Below are 16,507 nucleotides of genomic sequence, written 5' to 3'. Positions count from 1 at the left end.
GTCTAAAACCCTACCATCCAGATCCCGACGACAGCAACCGCAACGTCAGCTACCGCGCCAACATCAGAACCAGGACAAGAGCCACCCCTACAACAGAAGACTGAAGTTGCTAAGATCTTAGTGTAGATTTTGTAAGTCGACGAGGACGTCGACGACTTAAGTGGGGGAGGATGTTAGAATCCAACCTCTTTGTTATGTATTCTTCTTTATTTTCCTTATATTTTCCTTATGTAATGTCTCTTTAGTATTTCTTTTTATTTTTCTAGACCCTAGGGAGAATTATTGTGTTACTGTCATTTCAACGTTCACTTGTAATTCTCTACTAATGCAATATAAAGCTCTTTAGGGAGCGAATGGTTATTCAATCAAAACTCTCTACCCCGTTGTTATTGTTTTAAGACTTGTGTGTTGTTTAAGCCTTTATAGATATTGTGCTTGCCTTGTTTTAAAGCATCCCCCACCAAACCAAGAGACCCTAGAGACGTCCTCATTTTCGTCGGTTCCGCTTCGAAGTATCGGCCGTCACAAGCCCCGACTCCGCACTCGTTGTTCTCGTGCGCCCTCTTGAGACACCGTAGGTCCGTGTTGCTGTGTGCTCACGAACCTCCTTGCTTTAGGCTTGCGCCCTTGTCGCCAAAAGACGAGAGCGCGCCGCACGATCTGGTGTTGAATTTAAATAAATCTTTTGTTAAATTTAGCAAACTAGCAAAGGTAGAAGAAGTGGAGGAGCTAAAGGCAATTTTGGGTGTCGGGCAAGTCCAAGCTTTGGATAGACACTTGGGGGCGCCAATTGATTTCACAACAAGGAAGATGGATACGTTTAAGTACTTAGTGGACAAGGTAGCGGCTCGAATTCTATCTTGGGCGGCTCTCAACTTGTCACAATCGGTTAATTTGATCTTGATTAACACGGTTTTGATTAGTATTTCTTCCCATGTGATGAAATGCTTCTAGTTGCCAACCTCGATTATGAATAGGATTGATTCCTTAATTGCTAAGTTTTGGTGGGGATCAAGGGGAGAAAAGGGAATGCACTGGGTTAAAAGAGTGATTATTCAAAGACCAAAGGGTATGGGCGGCCTAGGTATAAGATCTATGGTGTCTCTAAACGATGCTCTTTTGTTTAAGTAGGTGACACATATGCATTGTAACCCTCATTTGTTAGTGGCTCGTTGTTTTGATCCAATTCATGAATGCTCTCTTTGTTTGGGGGAGCCGAATACTTGTCTTTGTGGTAATACTTCTTGGGGTAGACGGGGTTTATTCAATGTGGCGAATAAAATGGTCAAAGGCTTTCATTGGAAGATAGGTAATGGTGAAAGGGTGAAGGTTGGAAATATGATATGGGTACAGGACTCAACACCGGTCTTTAGATCAAATCAGTTGCTTCGGGGGATCGGGTCAGGGCGGGTGAAGGACTTGATCTTCCCAGATATGAGATCGTGGAATGCGGCAATCATAAGAGAAAGGTTTGAGTGGAATACTGCACAGGACATTTTGGAAATGGAGCTGCCTTCGACTGAGAAGAAGGATGTGCTTTATTGGGGGGGGGCATCCCTCTGGCAACTACACTGTTAAAACGGGATATGCTTTCCTAATGAATATTTTTTCTTTGCAACAGGATGTGATAGCTGACAATGTATTCTGCAGGATAACTAGAAGCTTAATATTCCGCCCAAATGGAGCTTGTTTTTGTGGAAGCTTGTGATGAATGCGTTGGCAGTCAAGTCGAACCTAGTCAAAAGAGGAATAACAATTTAGGATTATTGCGATTCTTGTGGTACAGAGGGGGAAGACCTACAACATCTTTTTAGGATGTGTTCTTTTGCGAGATATGCTTGGAAGAATTGTTCCCTGAATATCTTGTCTGAAAATGATGAATCTACTCCGTTTGGACAATGGATTCAGAATTATATCCTGCTTTATCATAGTGAGGATGGAAAGAACAGTGAACGAATAGGAATGTTCATAGGCGTTCTTCGGAGTCTTTGGCTGACTAGAAATGGGAGGGTCTTCAGTAATCAGGGAGGTTATCTTGCAGACCTGTTTAGGAACTATAATACAGCGATGCATAACTTCACGGTTTGGAAAATGAGGGAGGAAGGGGAGGATGTCAGGGCAAAGGATAAAAATAACAACGGTGCGCCTCTGGGTTTTCAACGAATAAACATTGGGTCCGAAAAGGAAGACATAACATACACAACAGATGCTAGATTGGAAGTGACTATAATGGTTGATGGCTCTTGGCAAAAGCGGACTAGAATGGCAGGAACGGGATGGGCTTTCTCGGAAGACCAGATAACTTTTATGGAGGGGGAGGAAGCTATGGAAAAGCATACTTTTATGTGTGCATGCTTTAAAGTGGGCGGAGGCAAAAGGGTACCAAAGGATTCTTTTATTCACTGACTCATTGGCATTGATTAACCTAGTCCAACAACCGAAGAGAAGGGAAACGCGGATGATGTGAACGATCCAAGATCTTTTAGATGTGAGACGAAGGCTTAGAACTTGCATCATTTGGAAAGTTGGGAGGGATCAGGTTGCTAAGGCACATAACATAGCGAATGGGTATAGAGTCAACTTACATAGCTTTATTGTTTAGTTTTTTGGTTATTTGCCGTTGTAAAAAAAAAAGTTAATCCAAATATTAACGCATTAAGGACATGTTCTCTTCAGCTTATTCTTAGTTCAGTTCAGTTCACTTCTTAATTTCCTTTTCTCATAAAATATTTAGTTTAGTTCAATTCAGTCCAGCTCCAATAAGTTCAGTTCAGTTCAGCTCAGTTAAGTCAATCAGAACATGCCCTAAGTTAACCTCCCTAATTCTTTCATTCACTTTGTTATATCTTCTCCTTCACCATTTTAAAATACAGCTTCAAGGCTTCCTCCTCTGTCTCTCTTTCAATTGTTCAAGGTAAACTTCTAATTCATCTCCAATAATTTCACATTTTAGGGCTTATGGTTTTTGAATTTCATTGATTAAAGCTAGGACTTCTATTTATATATTTTCAATTAAGCTAGATAACTAGTAATTATGCATAATTTGTAAATGGATATGTTAAATTGATTTGGAATTTGCTTTTTGTATCATATTTTGGTCGTCCTCCATCACAAGAAGTCTCTTTCTTAAAAATCTTGGTCAAGATTTTATGAAGAATTTTCAAGTGACGAAAATTTGACGAGTCTTCTTCAATTTGATGAATAGTACTCCCTCCATCCCTTAATTAGGGGAAATGATTTTGACACACCAAAATTCATTTTGGCATACCTCTATGTGAGAGCACAATTTTCTATGTTTTTCTCATATAAGGGTGTGCCAAAATCAATTTCCCTTATTGGGGTTTTCAAATTTAGATGTCTATTTACCCTATGGTGTTTTCAAAATTAGATGTCTACTTTCCTTATTGTGGTTTTCAAAATTAGATGTCTATTTCTATTTTAAGAATGTATTGTTTAGCAATATTCCCTCTTTTTGATGAGTTGTCATCAATTTTGTTTTTCTCCCTCCGTTTTTATATATTTGCTCCATTTCTACTTTCAGCACTATTCATTTTCTCTACTTTGACTAATGTTTGTGATTTATAGTCTTGTGGGTATTTGTTGGAATCTTTTTAATTGATAGATTATTAATTTTCAATTGTTAGAATTTATATTTATTGATAATTAAAGATATTATATATTGTTCAAAGATTAGCATCGACATATGTGCCCAAGAGAAATGGAACAAGTATTTAAAAACAGAGGGAGTATTTATTTTGCACTTTTGACATCATTTTCCAGCCCTTTCTCTCTCTATCTTATTCAATAATTACCAACTACCTTTTGTTTTTTCTCTCTCTATCTCTCTCTAACCCCACATACTTTGTACTTTCCAATCATGGGTTTTAAGAAATCTCTAAGTTCCTTAATTCTCATGTAATTTTAGAAGTAGGCATCTAATTAAAAGAAGGAGGGAGTATAAAGGTAAGAGGTCAAAGAGAAAGGAGAAGAGAGAGACAAAGGGGGTTAACTACGGTTAAAAGAAATAAAAATTGATTTTCTATAGATGATTAAATAATGAGATTTTAGGTAGCATTATGACATTATTTACGGTTAAAAATTGATTTTCTTTAGATGGTTGGAACTATATTCCGACTCGATATCACCTTCTTACGGAAAGAAAACTTGAATGATATACGCATCTCTTGGACTATGCGGGAAATAAAGAAACTAGGTATGGGTTTCCAATGCTGTAATATTCTCAAGGTAGACAGAGAACATGTACAAAGGGCACATTTGCTAGCAAATGACAGCCGTAATAATTTAATTATTAATTCTTTTACTTTCTAATTTGTTTGGTTATGCTAACGTCAAAAAAATGTAATCATAAATATTGAATAATATAATGTTTGTGGTCATAATTTACAAGTTTTTATTGATTTATGAAAGTGATTCCCAAATAGCCTTTAATACACAATAATAAGTACATAAAAAGTGTAAAAAGTTAAACCGTGTCAATTATATATTCATATACAAAAGTTAAATCGCGTCAATTATATATATATTCATATACAAACGACAACAAAAATCTCAAAAACCTTGATGAGATCTAGATACCCCCTTAAACGAAACCCTATCCATGAGAAAGGAGAAGGAAACATGTAGTGAGCTTTAAAGGATAGAGGCAACAAAAGCAAGGTAAAACCTTTTATTAATTTCATAATTATGCATCTATAACTAACCACTATAAAATTAAGAGCATTTACCGATGGTCAAGTTTAAGCGTTAGTAATGATAGGTTGTCTTACACCTGCCAAAAAAAAATTCTAACAAAACCAACTAACAATGTATTAAGGTAAGTGAAGTCAAATCCACAGAGAGATGGCTATTTAATCTAACCTCTAAGAATTTGGCGAAACTCAATAAGTTACGAAATTGGGATAAAAAGATAGTCTAAATTAAAATAAGAATAAAAATTAATAAAAAGACCTAGGGTTATGGTTCACCATGTTTAAAGTACTAAATCTATCAAATATCAATAGCAATTCAATTAATCAATTATCTAGAGTAATTGCTAAGCCTACGATTGGCTCTTAACGCTCTCAATTCAACATATGTAGTTCGATCGCTAGCATAAACAGAATTGCTAATTGTAGGTAAAACTCTAAAAGTAAGATTTTTTCGATTCAAGCTCTTGTTAACAATAATTAATCAAACAATTGATCAGGTTGCAAGATTAACTATATAACACTATCAATTAGAGAAATCAATAGTCAAAGTATCAATAAAATCAATCAAGATTCATTATATAAACATGGATTCCCAGACCCTAGAAATAAACCTACTAAAACATGAAATAAATAATTAAAACTAGATCTAAGAAATAAAAAATAATTTAAAAAGGAATAAAACTAACTTAATGAATTAAAGTAACAAACTCAAGAAGAATCCACGGAGAATCCATAGAGTTGCTCTTGAGAAAACTAGGGCTGAGAAAATGAACGTAAAAACGACCTCAAAGGAATAAGGTAAAAATAAAATCCCTATATTATCCTAAAACTAAGCTAATTAAAAGTAAAATAAATAAATAAAAAAAAAAACATAACTAGAATGTTATTGGATGATATATAAGCGATGATGTATCACAAGACTTGCTGCGATCGTGGAAGGACAAGGCTAATCGGTGCTTCAAGGATACTCGGCCAAACCTATGGGCACAGGCCTAGCTGTGGCCTGGCAGTAGCATCAAGTGGCCTCGAGTGGGTGTGGGGCAGAGGCGCAACCTGCGGTTTTACACCTTGTCGCTAATTGCATTGCTCGGATTAAAACGACCATGTCTTCTGTTATAGGAGGATTCTTGGGGTTTGTGACCTATCATTGGAAAGCTTCTCAAGTCTAGTATCCAAAGTAATTTGAATCGTTTTAATCTGATTTGTAGAACTCAAGTTATGATCAAAAGAGTGGACAAATGTCAGTTTTGCCACTTTGTAAAATATTGTTTTTCTTCATTTCTATCTCAAATTCAATTCCAAAAAGTGCATTATGACCCTTGTGGATGTTATATTCATTACTAATTCATATAAATCTCAACCTACGCTTCCACAAACACATATCCTTCATTGAGCGACCTCGATTCATCGACTTTTCATCCTTTCACTGTCCAATTCTTTCAAAACCACTCCGAAAGCGTCCAAATAGTTATAGAAACTACCTAAAACATCAAGAAAACACAAAAGAAGTGAAGCACAAAATGGACAACTTATGCAATTACGACATAAAAACTACTAAAAAAACCCTAAAAACAACTATAAAACTAGCATGAACGTGCCTATTTAACCTATATAAATGTTATTCATCAGGTAATTTTAGATTTATTAGTTGCTTGAACAACCTTCACATTTTAACAACGACCTAAAACTATACCGAGTAATTAATATAGTATCAAATGTAAAATTTTATTATTATATATTTTAAAAATATTAGAGTTTATCGACGACTTAATTTTGACTTTTATATATACTCCCTCCGTTTTTAAATACTTGCTTCACTTTCCTTTTTCGGCCATTTTTAAATACTTGCTCCATTTCCTTATTTGGAAAGCATTTAAAATATTTAATTCATTTCTCTCACCTAGTGGACCCAACAAATATCATATTTTATTAATTTCATATTCTCTCTCCTCCAATTTCTCCACTACTTTTGCTTTTTACAATTTTTTATTTTTCCACCAACCCCACTACCTTCATATTTTATTACTTTCTCCAATTTCTCCTAAAACTCAGCGCATGGAGAAATGAAGCAAGTATTTAAAAACGGAGGGAGTATTAAAGATTATTACCGATGAGACGACGACTTAAAGATGCAGGAAATATTTTTTAAACCTGTTTCAACTCCATAAAAATAAACGTGTCTACAGCTAAGTCATCAATAATGTTGATTTTTTTTTCTATTTTTAAAAAAACTTTGCCCACACCTCTCTTTCTCTTTCTCTCCATTTCTAACCATAGTACCACCCCTTACAGTTGTCACTCATTCTTTCTCTATCTCTTTCATTTTTCTCTCATCAAATCCCGCTTTTTCTCTTTGCACTTTATCCGATCACCCCAATTTCCTTGCTTTCTCTTTTCCTTCCTATTTCTTCTCTTTTGCTCTTTTCTCTTTTCTTCACCTTCTCTTCCGTCTCCTCCTCTTTCTCTCCCCGCTTATTGTTCACTTCCAACCTTTTCTCCCCCCATCGTTTGTCGCTGCAAATAACATCGTGAATCACTACCACATAGCCGGTGAATTATCAAGGCAAAGAGCACCCTTTAATTTCTCCTTTGCTTTGTTGAAACATTCAGCGTTGCTGCCTGGCCACCAAATCATTATCAACTATATAAAGTTGTTTATGTTGTTGCAAGCTATTTTTGCCTTTATATTTTAAATCTAATTATTTATTTTTATATAATTCATATTGATGTAATCCTATAGGGATATTTATAAAACTCTTATTGTAAATTTTTTTAGAAACTTTTGGTCATTTAATTTATATAATTAATTTTTACTACCTTTGTTTCAATTTATTTACAACATTTACCATAAATAATCACTTCATTTGTAACAAATATATTCTTTCGTTTTTTATGTGTTACTTCTTTCTATATCTCTCCTTATTAAATCAACTTTAATTTTCTCCTCTCTTCATTTAGCAGTCACCAACAAATTTTACCATTGTAAATTTTATGTTGTTTGTTGTATTGTGAATGTATTAGGTTATATAAAATGGTTTCCATTTCATCTTTTTAATTTCAAATAATTAGATTTGGGTGAGTTTTGTGGGTTATTTAGGCCTTTAGGATGGTAGATGTTAGGAGAAATCGAAACCCAAATCTAGGTTTCGCTTGTTGTTTTATTTTATTGATTTTTATAATTTGATGTTGGGGGTTTATAGATGACCAAGATAGGTAAACAATTACCAACAACTTTAACTATTAGTAACTTGAAAAATTACTAACAAATATAGTAACGATGACTGGTCAAATACCGTTATTACATCGATAAAGGCATTACCAACAGTTTTTTCATCACCGACGGTTTTGAGCTATCAAATTCATTAGTAAAAGTGTATTTTCTTGTATTGTTGTGACCACATTCCAAAACAAGGAAGGAGGTGCCAGAGAGAAAGGCAAAAGAAGGGCTTAAGAAAGATGTTGAAAGGCTAATTATTAGCTTATAAGATTACTAGAGAAAGGGAAGAGCCTCTGTCTCTAAAACCTACCACGTCGTCACCTCTTATACTACGTCATAATATAAAATTTATGCATATATATAGAAAAAACATATCTTGCCAAATTTATAACTAGTCTTCTCTTTTTTATATTGTAACACCCCAAAATCTCTCTCTACGAAAATGTTAGTATAATATATTATAATTATACGTACTTTAGAGATAGGCTTGGCGTATTACCGCCACATGATAATATAAGGCTATTTAAAAACTCAACTCAACAATAACTTGCAGTGGAAATCAATCAACTCTTTCTTTATTAAATATACTTTAAAAATAATCAAACCATTGTTATGACTTATGAGTACTCAAAAACCAAATTAAAAAACAACATCCCTAATCTAGGTGATGTAATATATTTGGACTCCCATATACCCATTAAAGACTCCACTTGAAAGTTCATTGTTGCTTACCAATAAGGCAAATACGATGAATTAAAACAAAATAGGAAATACAAATTAGAAAAATATGCTAAATTATTTAAGTACAGGAGAAGTAAATTTAATTTGCAAATAGCAAACATGCTTTCAAAATCCTATCATAGAAAATCCAATATTAATTCAAAATTATAATTCAATTCTCTTGATTAATTCCAAACCAATTTCTCAAATACTCAAATAATACTTGTACAATGAAAACCAATTCCTTTAACCAAATTCTCTCTTAAGTGTGCACAGTGAAGCATTTATGTTTTTGTCAAGTGTAATTACTAAGTATATAAAGAATCAAATTATATGGAGATAATTAAGTTCGTTCTTTTGCGTCGTCATTGTTTGTTGCTAGATATAATAATCTTTGGACTGGTCAAATAGTTCAAAGCCCAATAGAATGGATCCTATAAGGTCACACATAGGGGTCATGGATTGAACAAAGTATGAATCCCATTTATGGGCATCATAAGATAATGACAAGCAACATAAGAAGTAAGGCTATAGTAGTTTGGGTTAGATTAGGAGTTTGGGCTTCATATAGACTCTAAATTATATTTGAGATATATAAATAGAGGCCTTATATAGGTTAAGAGATAAGTCACAATTAGCCTAAGTAGTATAGTGTGAAGCATGCAACCAATCTCTCTCGTCCTCTCCCCCCCCCCCCCTCATCCATACAACCGTACAGACCACCCAAGCAAGATGGTTGCTCGCGGTGGTGGTGGTTTGTGACTTGATCATTTCCTCTCCTCTCGGTAGAAGGTGGATCGAAGGGTTCATTCTCAACTAACTAGCATTAGTGGAGGTTCAATTCTATCCAGTTGACTAAGTAGAGAAGCAACGCTTGGGGATCTATTCTCTCCCTAGTTATCAATCAACTTGCTACGTGGAGATCAAGCTTTAAAAGTTTAATTATGTTTTTCTTGTGTTTTTGCATGCGATCTTGTTTTAGGTGTGCATGAATATGATTTATGAAATTCTGTTTGGAGTACCTAAAGCCCTACACACCCCCCAAGTTAGTATCTTTATGTAGAAGCCTATGGCTTGTGTACAACGGGTGTACATTAAATTTATTGTAAAATAATCAGTTTCAGCGTAACTTTAATTATTTTATGGTAACTTTAACCACTTAAAGAGTAACTTTTAATTTATCGTTGGTTTGAATTTAATTTTAATGTGTAATTTCTTATAGATACGTGATTACATACTATAAATATTAATAAGATTAATCTAATGCATTATAATTTTTTTGTAAGATAAAATTTATTAATCGAAAAATAATAATTTTTGCAGTATAAAGAGTAAATTTAAGTACTTAAACATAATTTTAACCTGTTTTACAATAAATTAATGCACACCCGCCTTTTTGGAGAATTTGTGTATGTAGAAAGGTTATTCTTGAGGAAAGACTAGGTCATATAAAGTCAATAATCTTTATCAAAACATCCTTGTAAAGCTGTAAATAATAATTCAGTAATTCCTCATGTAATAATTCTTATAAATTAAATCCTTGAAATTCCAGTAATAATAACAATTCCAATTCAACCGTTTTATAAATCAATAATCCTTCAAACTGATTCTTTTATTAGTTCAATAAATTCAATTTTATTTAAAAATGATATTAAAAATCAATCCTTTAAACATATTTATTAAATCATAAATTTAAAAAATTCCTCAAATATATATTATTTCACAAATCATAATGTGCAATTTAATTCAAACACCATTAAATTCACTTAAAACATATTGTTCAACTCAATCACTTTAATAGAGTATCCATCCACCTAAATGTATCTTTCCTCCTTGCTTAGCAAAATCAATAAGAGAACTCAAGCAATCACACCAAGAACACCCTACAAATAAATATAACCATATTATAAGGTCATCAAATAATCAGAAACAACTAAAATAAATTCCAAATTCTATGTACATCAATCTAAAATTCTTTTCAATAATTCTTAAATAATATTTCTGATTTTATTCAATTAAAACATTAATAATAATTATTTATGAAATAATGATATTAATAATTAAAATAATTCGAGAAAATAAGAAGAAGAAGAAATTGAAAGAAAGAAGGAAGAAGAAGAGGAGACAACAGTAGCTCCGACTGGTGGCTAGTGTCGTGCAGTGGCAGCAGGAAGTGTTGGTGGTGGTTGGAGAAAAACTGAAAGGAGATGAGGAGAGAAGACCGTGAGAATTAGAGGGGGGGAAACAGAATTTGTGAGGTTTTTTGTGTGAGTTTTCATTAGCAGGGGGGTATATATAAACTTATGAATAGAGCTGTCAAAGTATTCAAGTTAGGTTGGGGTTGGATCAAATTAAGTTTTGGGGAAAATCAGGATCAGGTTATGTCGGGTGATTTTAGCCTCAGATCAGATTAAGGTTTGGGTCGGGTTCAAGTTATTCCCGGTAGTTCACCCTTTTGGGTGTAGGTCGGGTTCGATTCGAGTCAAATTTAGATCAGGTTCAATTTCATGTTCGGGTTGTGTTGAGTCAGATTTGGGCAAGTTAATAGATGGTACATTCGGGTTTGGGTTAGTGTTGGGTCGGATAATCTTAAAGTTGGATAATTTTTTTTATTTTGGTTCAAGTTCATTTCGAATGAATATCGATGTGGTCAAGTTAAATCTATATAGTTACACCCTGCATAATTTGATCAAGCAATATAAAGATTTTATTAAACCTATTTATGAAGTAATAGAGAACAAAAGGTATATAAGCTAAACAAATTGTACCAGAGTATGTTATTAAGGATTGAGGTTCACATTAATTGTACCAATATATAACCTAAACAAAAGGTATATAAAAATTTGTTAAACCTTCCATGACTCGGGTCAATAACAGGTTGTGTTGGGTTATAATCGTTTTCAGGTTCTAATTGGGTTGGGTACTAGTTTGGGTTCAGATAATGTTGGTTCGGATTAAATCAGTTGACGATTACTATCAGGTTGGGTGCAAGTTCGGGTTCAGGTCATAAAATATTAGATCAAATTGGTTGTCGGTTAACATCAAGTTGGGTTCAAGTTGGGTCACAGGTTACTAGTTTCACCCCATTGTTCCGGCATAAGTCGGGTTCAGATCATTGACAGTTCATGTCGGGTTCGCTGGTAGGGTTAATTTTTGACAGCTCTACTTATGAAGGCAAGAATTCAGACAATTTATTGTAGGAAGAATTAAGGTAATTTTGGTTTATGAAATTAATTAAAGATCTAGGCTTGAATTTAATGTAAGTGTGAGATTGATGACTTAAGCAACTAAAGAAATATGACAATTTTTCATTTTATTAAAGAAGAAAGGGAAAAATGCTTCCTTGGAGAGTAATCAAGAGACATCTAACTATCTAAGACAAGATAATTTCAGGTCATATGTTTACTAGATTCGAATAGGAAAATTTAGTGACATACGAAGATTTAATTAAAATACTTGTCTACTAAAATCGAAACAATAATCTACTTAATTATTTCTAATTGGCAGAAATTTCTCAAGCAAACAATGCCTACTTATTTTTAGACCATTTAATTATTTATCTTTAGAATACAAAAAATTACCTAATAAAATTTTGGTTTTTAGTAAAATATTAAACAGGAAAATAATTTTAATTATTCTAACCTAATTCACTTTAAAAAAAAATTAGATTTTCTAATGCTTAAATATCCAAAAAAATTGAGTTAATTTGCTTAGGAATTTCGGACCTTACTTAATAAAACTAGTTTTATGTCCCGTGCAATGCTCGGGTTGTTTATTGAATTTTAAAATAAAACTTATTATCTGTTTTTTATTAATTGACACGTTTTGACTTTAGGACTATTCACACACTTTCCTTTGACCATATTTTGTGATTTATATGTAATGAAAAATATAGTGATGTGAGATCTTGTTAGAATCGTCACGATATATATTTTTTAAATATCAAAATTTTAAAATTTTACTTATCGGAAATTAAATATATTAGTGGTTAGATTTGTGCATTGGCAAACGTGACAAAATAAACAAGTCAATTAAAAAGAAATGGAGGAAGTATATAGTATTAGAATTTTCTACTCATGGATTAATAATCAATTGGCAATCATACTTGTCAGTTTATGGGTTTTTTATGAATTAATAATCACTTGAAAATCTAAAAAAAAAATAGAAGTAACAATATACAACTAAAAAAATGGATGTCTAAAGCTGTGATATATTTTTTTCAATTTCTCTGAACATCTAGGGAAAAGCTAGTTGTATGTTAAGACTTCAGAGAACAGTTATATATAATAACAGGTCTCTTTGATTTTTATTTTTTCCTTTTGTACTTCTCTAGATCCGTCATTTTGTATAAAAAAATATTGGTATTTTATTGAAAATAAACTCTAAAATAACTTTTTTTTATCTTATAAAGCTATTCACATTTTATTGAAAATAAAACTCTAAGATTGTAACACCCCCAAATTACTCTTTAATAATAATGATAAAAAAACCTGATTAAGAGAGTAGTTTAGGAGCATTACCGCCACGTGATTACGTAAGGCTTTTCAAAATACAAATACTTGCAGCGGAAAAATACATACTTAACTTTTATTAAATAATAATAGTTTTCAAAAGTGAACCACACGAGAATTCTTCATACAAATCGTTAACCAATAAATCTAGACTAAGTTATTATCGCACTTTGTTCCCAATATAATGCAACATTTAGATCACGTCGACTCATCATCGTCACCTATATTTATCATAAGTGATAAGTAGGGCCAAGTAAAAAACAAAACAGAAATACGTTAGCAAAAATGCTAAGTACATAACAATGCTAGATACGTAAATCATCAATTTATTTAATTAAACACTCTTTCGTAAGAATTCACATTTTGTAAATAATCGATCATTATTCAAACCTTTTATAAATATAAATTCCATATTTAGAAACATTCCAAAATCAACAACTTTCCAAAAGTAGATTCCAATAGAAATGGAAGATCAACATTTTCGTAAACCATTTTCCCAACCTAAGTGTGCACACCCCTCAAGCTAGTAACTCATTTGCATAGTCTATACTCGAGGAAAGACTAGATCATACAAAGCTCATAGTCTTATCATTTATCTCCGCATAGTGGGAGTCAAGAAAATCACATAAACATCTTTGATAAATCAATCTTCCAATTCCCATTTATGGGATGATTAAAATGATAACATTTCCTTTTTAAACAAGTTACTAAACCAAGTAAGTTTACAACCAAGCTTATAAAGCATTTAAATATCAAACGATCGTTTTTATTGAAACAAGCTTACACGATTTATTTTATAAACATTCATAAATCATTGTTCAACATTCAAACATAGTTCATCATTCAAAACATAAAACACATTTATGAATAAAATCACATAGTTAAAGATCTAGCCATGAATACGTACCTTAATCTTTCATACAATCATATGAAACCTCTAACAACGAAATTGACACTTCCCTTCAATAAACCAATAATCCTAATCAATACTCTTTGAACAAAAGATATAAAATATTGACTCAAACTAATTGTGCATGAAAAATTGCTTCAACCCTTTTATAAAATTAATACTTATTTTTGTAAAGTAATCTTTAAACTTTATCGTTGTTAGATAATAATAATAATAATAATAATAATAATAATAATAATAATAATAATAATAAAAATAAATATCAAAATACATAATTTAAGCCAATAAAAGTAACATAAGTATAAGGATTGTGCTCACTTACTCTTAATGGGTCAAATATCATTAGAATGAATTTATATTGGTGGGATTTTAAGGATTTTAGTTTTGGTTTTTACAAAACACCAAAGACCAAACTTTGGTCTTGGTTTGGAGGGGGACAAAAGAACAAAGGAGGAAAGAGGGGTGCAAGGAGGTGGTCCGACGGTGGCTGGGCAGCCGGCGTCGGCCAGGGGCGGGCGGCGACTGGGGTACGAGTCCCGGTGGTGGTGGTGCGTGGCCAATGCAAGGAGGCGCGGAGGAGAGAGAAAGGGAAAAGTTTTGGGGTTTTATAATTGGGTTTAATTGCTGAAATTTTGTGGGTATTCTTACAATTAAAATTGAGATAAAATTAGCTTGGTTTCTTGATCTATTGTGAAAATGGTGAAAAAACAAATTAAGCTTCAATGTTGATTGGTTGATTTGGGTGGTGCATCTAATGGTTGAGAAGAATATGATAGTGGTGATGGAGTGGATGAACTCCAAGTGTAAGAAAATATTTTTACCATTATATTAATAGACTAGGGGAGGTAACATTTGGGGAGGTAAATTGAAAGAATCTTCCATAGTTATGGTGTATAAACATCATACGTTGAGGTAGTTGATTGGGGAAGATGGGTGGGTTTATATTTTCTTTTTCCTTTAATTTTGTGGCTACAAAAATCTGATTTGGGATATGTATAAAATGGACTTCAAAGAATTCTTATGGGCTAGAGAAAAATTATAGTAACTCATTGGCCCAATAACTAGCTATGGTCATGGTTTAGAAAAGGGTTTAGATTCATAGAAATTTTTATCACTTTAAAGTCTTAAAATAATAACTTTATAAATAAAGTTTAGCAAAATATTATTTTGCTTAATAAATCACTTTGAAATCATAATTGTTTAGAAACTATTTATAAATAAATAACTCAAAATATCTTAGGGAACACACCTTAAAATAAAGTGTACAATATAATTTGAATAAATAAAGGTGAAAATCTTTTAAGAAAATAACTTTTTTGTAAGGGAAATTAATTAAACCCAAATTAAAACATATTTAAGTCTAATAAATATGATTAAAATTAATTAAATAGGCTTAAAAACATGGGGTATTACAAAGATATTATTTTATCCTATTATACAAAAAACTATATTCAAATAAATCCTACTTGGCATATTAATTATTAATTGTCGCCTACATGGCGCGACACTTGGTGAAAAGTTGGAATGCCAGGTGTCCATGTTTCGTGATCTGGCTAAAAGTTTAGCTTTATATATTAGTTGTATGATAAGAAATGTATTTTTGATGATTAAAATATCCAAAAATTATATAGGTAATTAGGTTATTATTAAAATATTAAATGAATAGTTAATCGTATTGAAAATCCAAAATAGTTATTGAGTTTGAAAATGTTTTTGGCACTAAAATTCAACTATTATTTTGGCTCCAAAATTAAATAAATAAATTACCAAAGTACTTTTTTAGAAATTAATTAACAATTAATTAAATTATTAAGAATATGGTTCGGTTTTTTCTTTAGTGGTTCGGTTTCGGTTTGCAATCTTAATAAGCTGAAATTATGTAATTCAGTTTTGGTTTCGGAAAATGAAAAATCGAAAAATTGAAACCGAATTTTCGGCCTAGCCCCAATAAAACCCTAGCCCAACTCTACATAATTTATAAAGAAAAAAAACCCTAATCACTTCTCTCTCCTCTTCTCAAGTTCTCAGTCTCTCTCTCTCTCTCTCCTTTTCTCTTCTCTACTCCGTCCTTTCTTTCTCCTCTTCGATCTCTTCTCCATTTTCACTCTTCTCTCCTCTTCGACCAGCAGTACTAAGGCAAACGACTAAGGATGACCACCAGTGTTCGTATTTTCTAAAGGTTTTCCATGTCAAATTCGACCATGAAAACACTAGATATAGAGTTTTCATGGTCAAATTTGACCTTTAAAACCCAAATTCGAGGTTATTCGGTGGAATGTGAGGTATGTCCTCCTTTTCTTTTCTTTTAATTTGGTTTGTTTTTTTTCTACTTTATTTTTATGGTGGTGTGTGATTAAATTGCGGTGTTGATAGGTAGTTTTGGGTCGATCTAGGGTTAGGGTTTGGGTGGAAGAGATGAAGGGTGGTGTAATAAGGTGGG

General features: G+C 32.5%; 1 protein-coding gene and 1 long non-coding RNA gene across 2 annotated transcripts; one reads left to right on the top strand and one right to left on the bottom strand.

The window, feature by feature from the left end:
• The first annotated feature begins 1,815 nt into the window (after positions 1-1,815).
• Positions 1,816-2,406, top strand: LOC110688782. The gene has a single exon (XM_021865546.1). It carries the CDS (start codon positions 1,816-1,818, stop codon positions 2,404-2,406), a length of 591 nt encoding a protein of 196 aa, XP_021721238.1.
• A 2,984-nt stretch (positions 2,407-5,390) lies between these two features.
• On the bottom strand, positions 5,391-15,183 carry LOC110688729. Its single transcript, XR_002504652.1, has 3 exons — positions 14,390-15,183; positions 14,065-14,117; positions 5,391-6,190 (listed from the first exon to the last, which is right to left on the bottom strand). It is a non-coding gene; the product is annotated as an uncharacterized LOC110688729 (long non-coding RNA).
• Between the last annotated feature and the right edge of the window lie 1,324 nt (positions 15,184-16,507).

The sequence above is a fragment of the Chenopodium quinoa genome, unplaced genomic scaffold (assembly GCF_001683475.1).
Source record: "Chenopodium quinoa cultivar QQ74 unplaced genomic scaffold, ASM168347v1, whole genome shotgun sequence".
NCBI classification, from domain to species: domain Eukaryota; kingdom Viridiplantae; phylum Streptophyta; class Magnoliopsida; order Caryophyllales; family Amaranthaceae; genus Chenopodium; species Chenopodium quinoa.
This window is presented reverse-complemented; position numbering and strand designations above follow the sequence as displayed.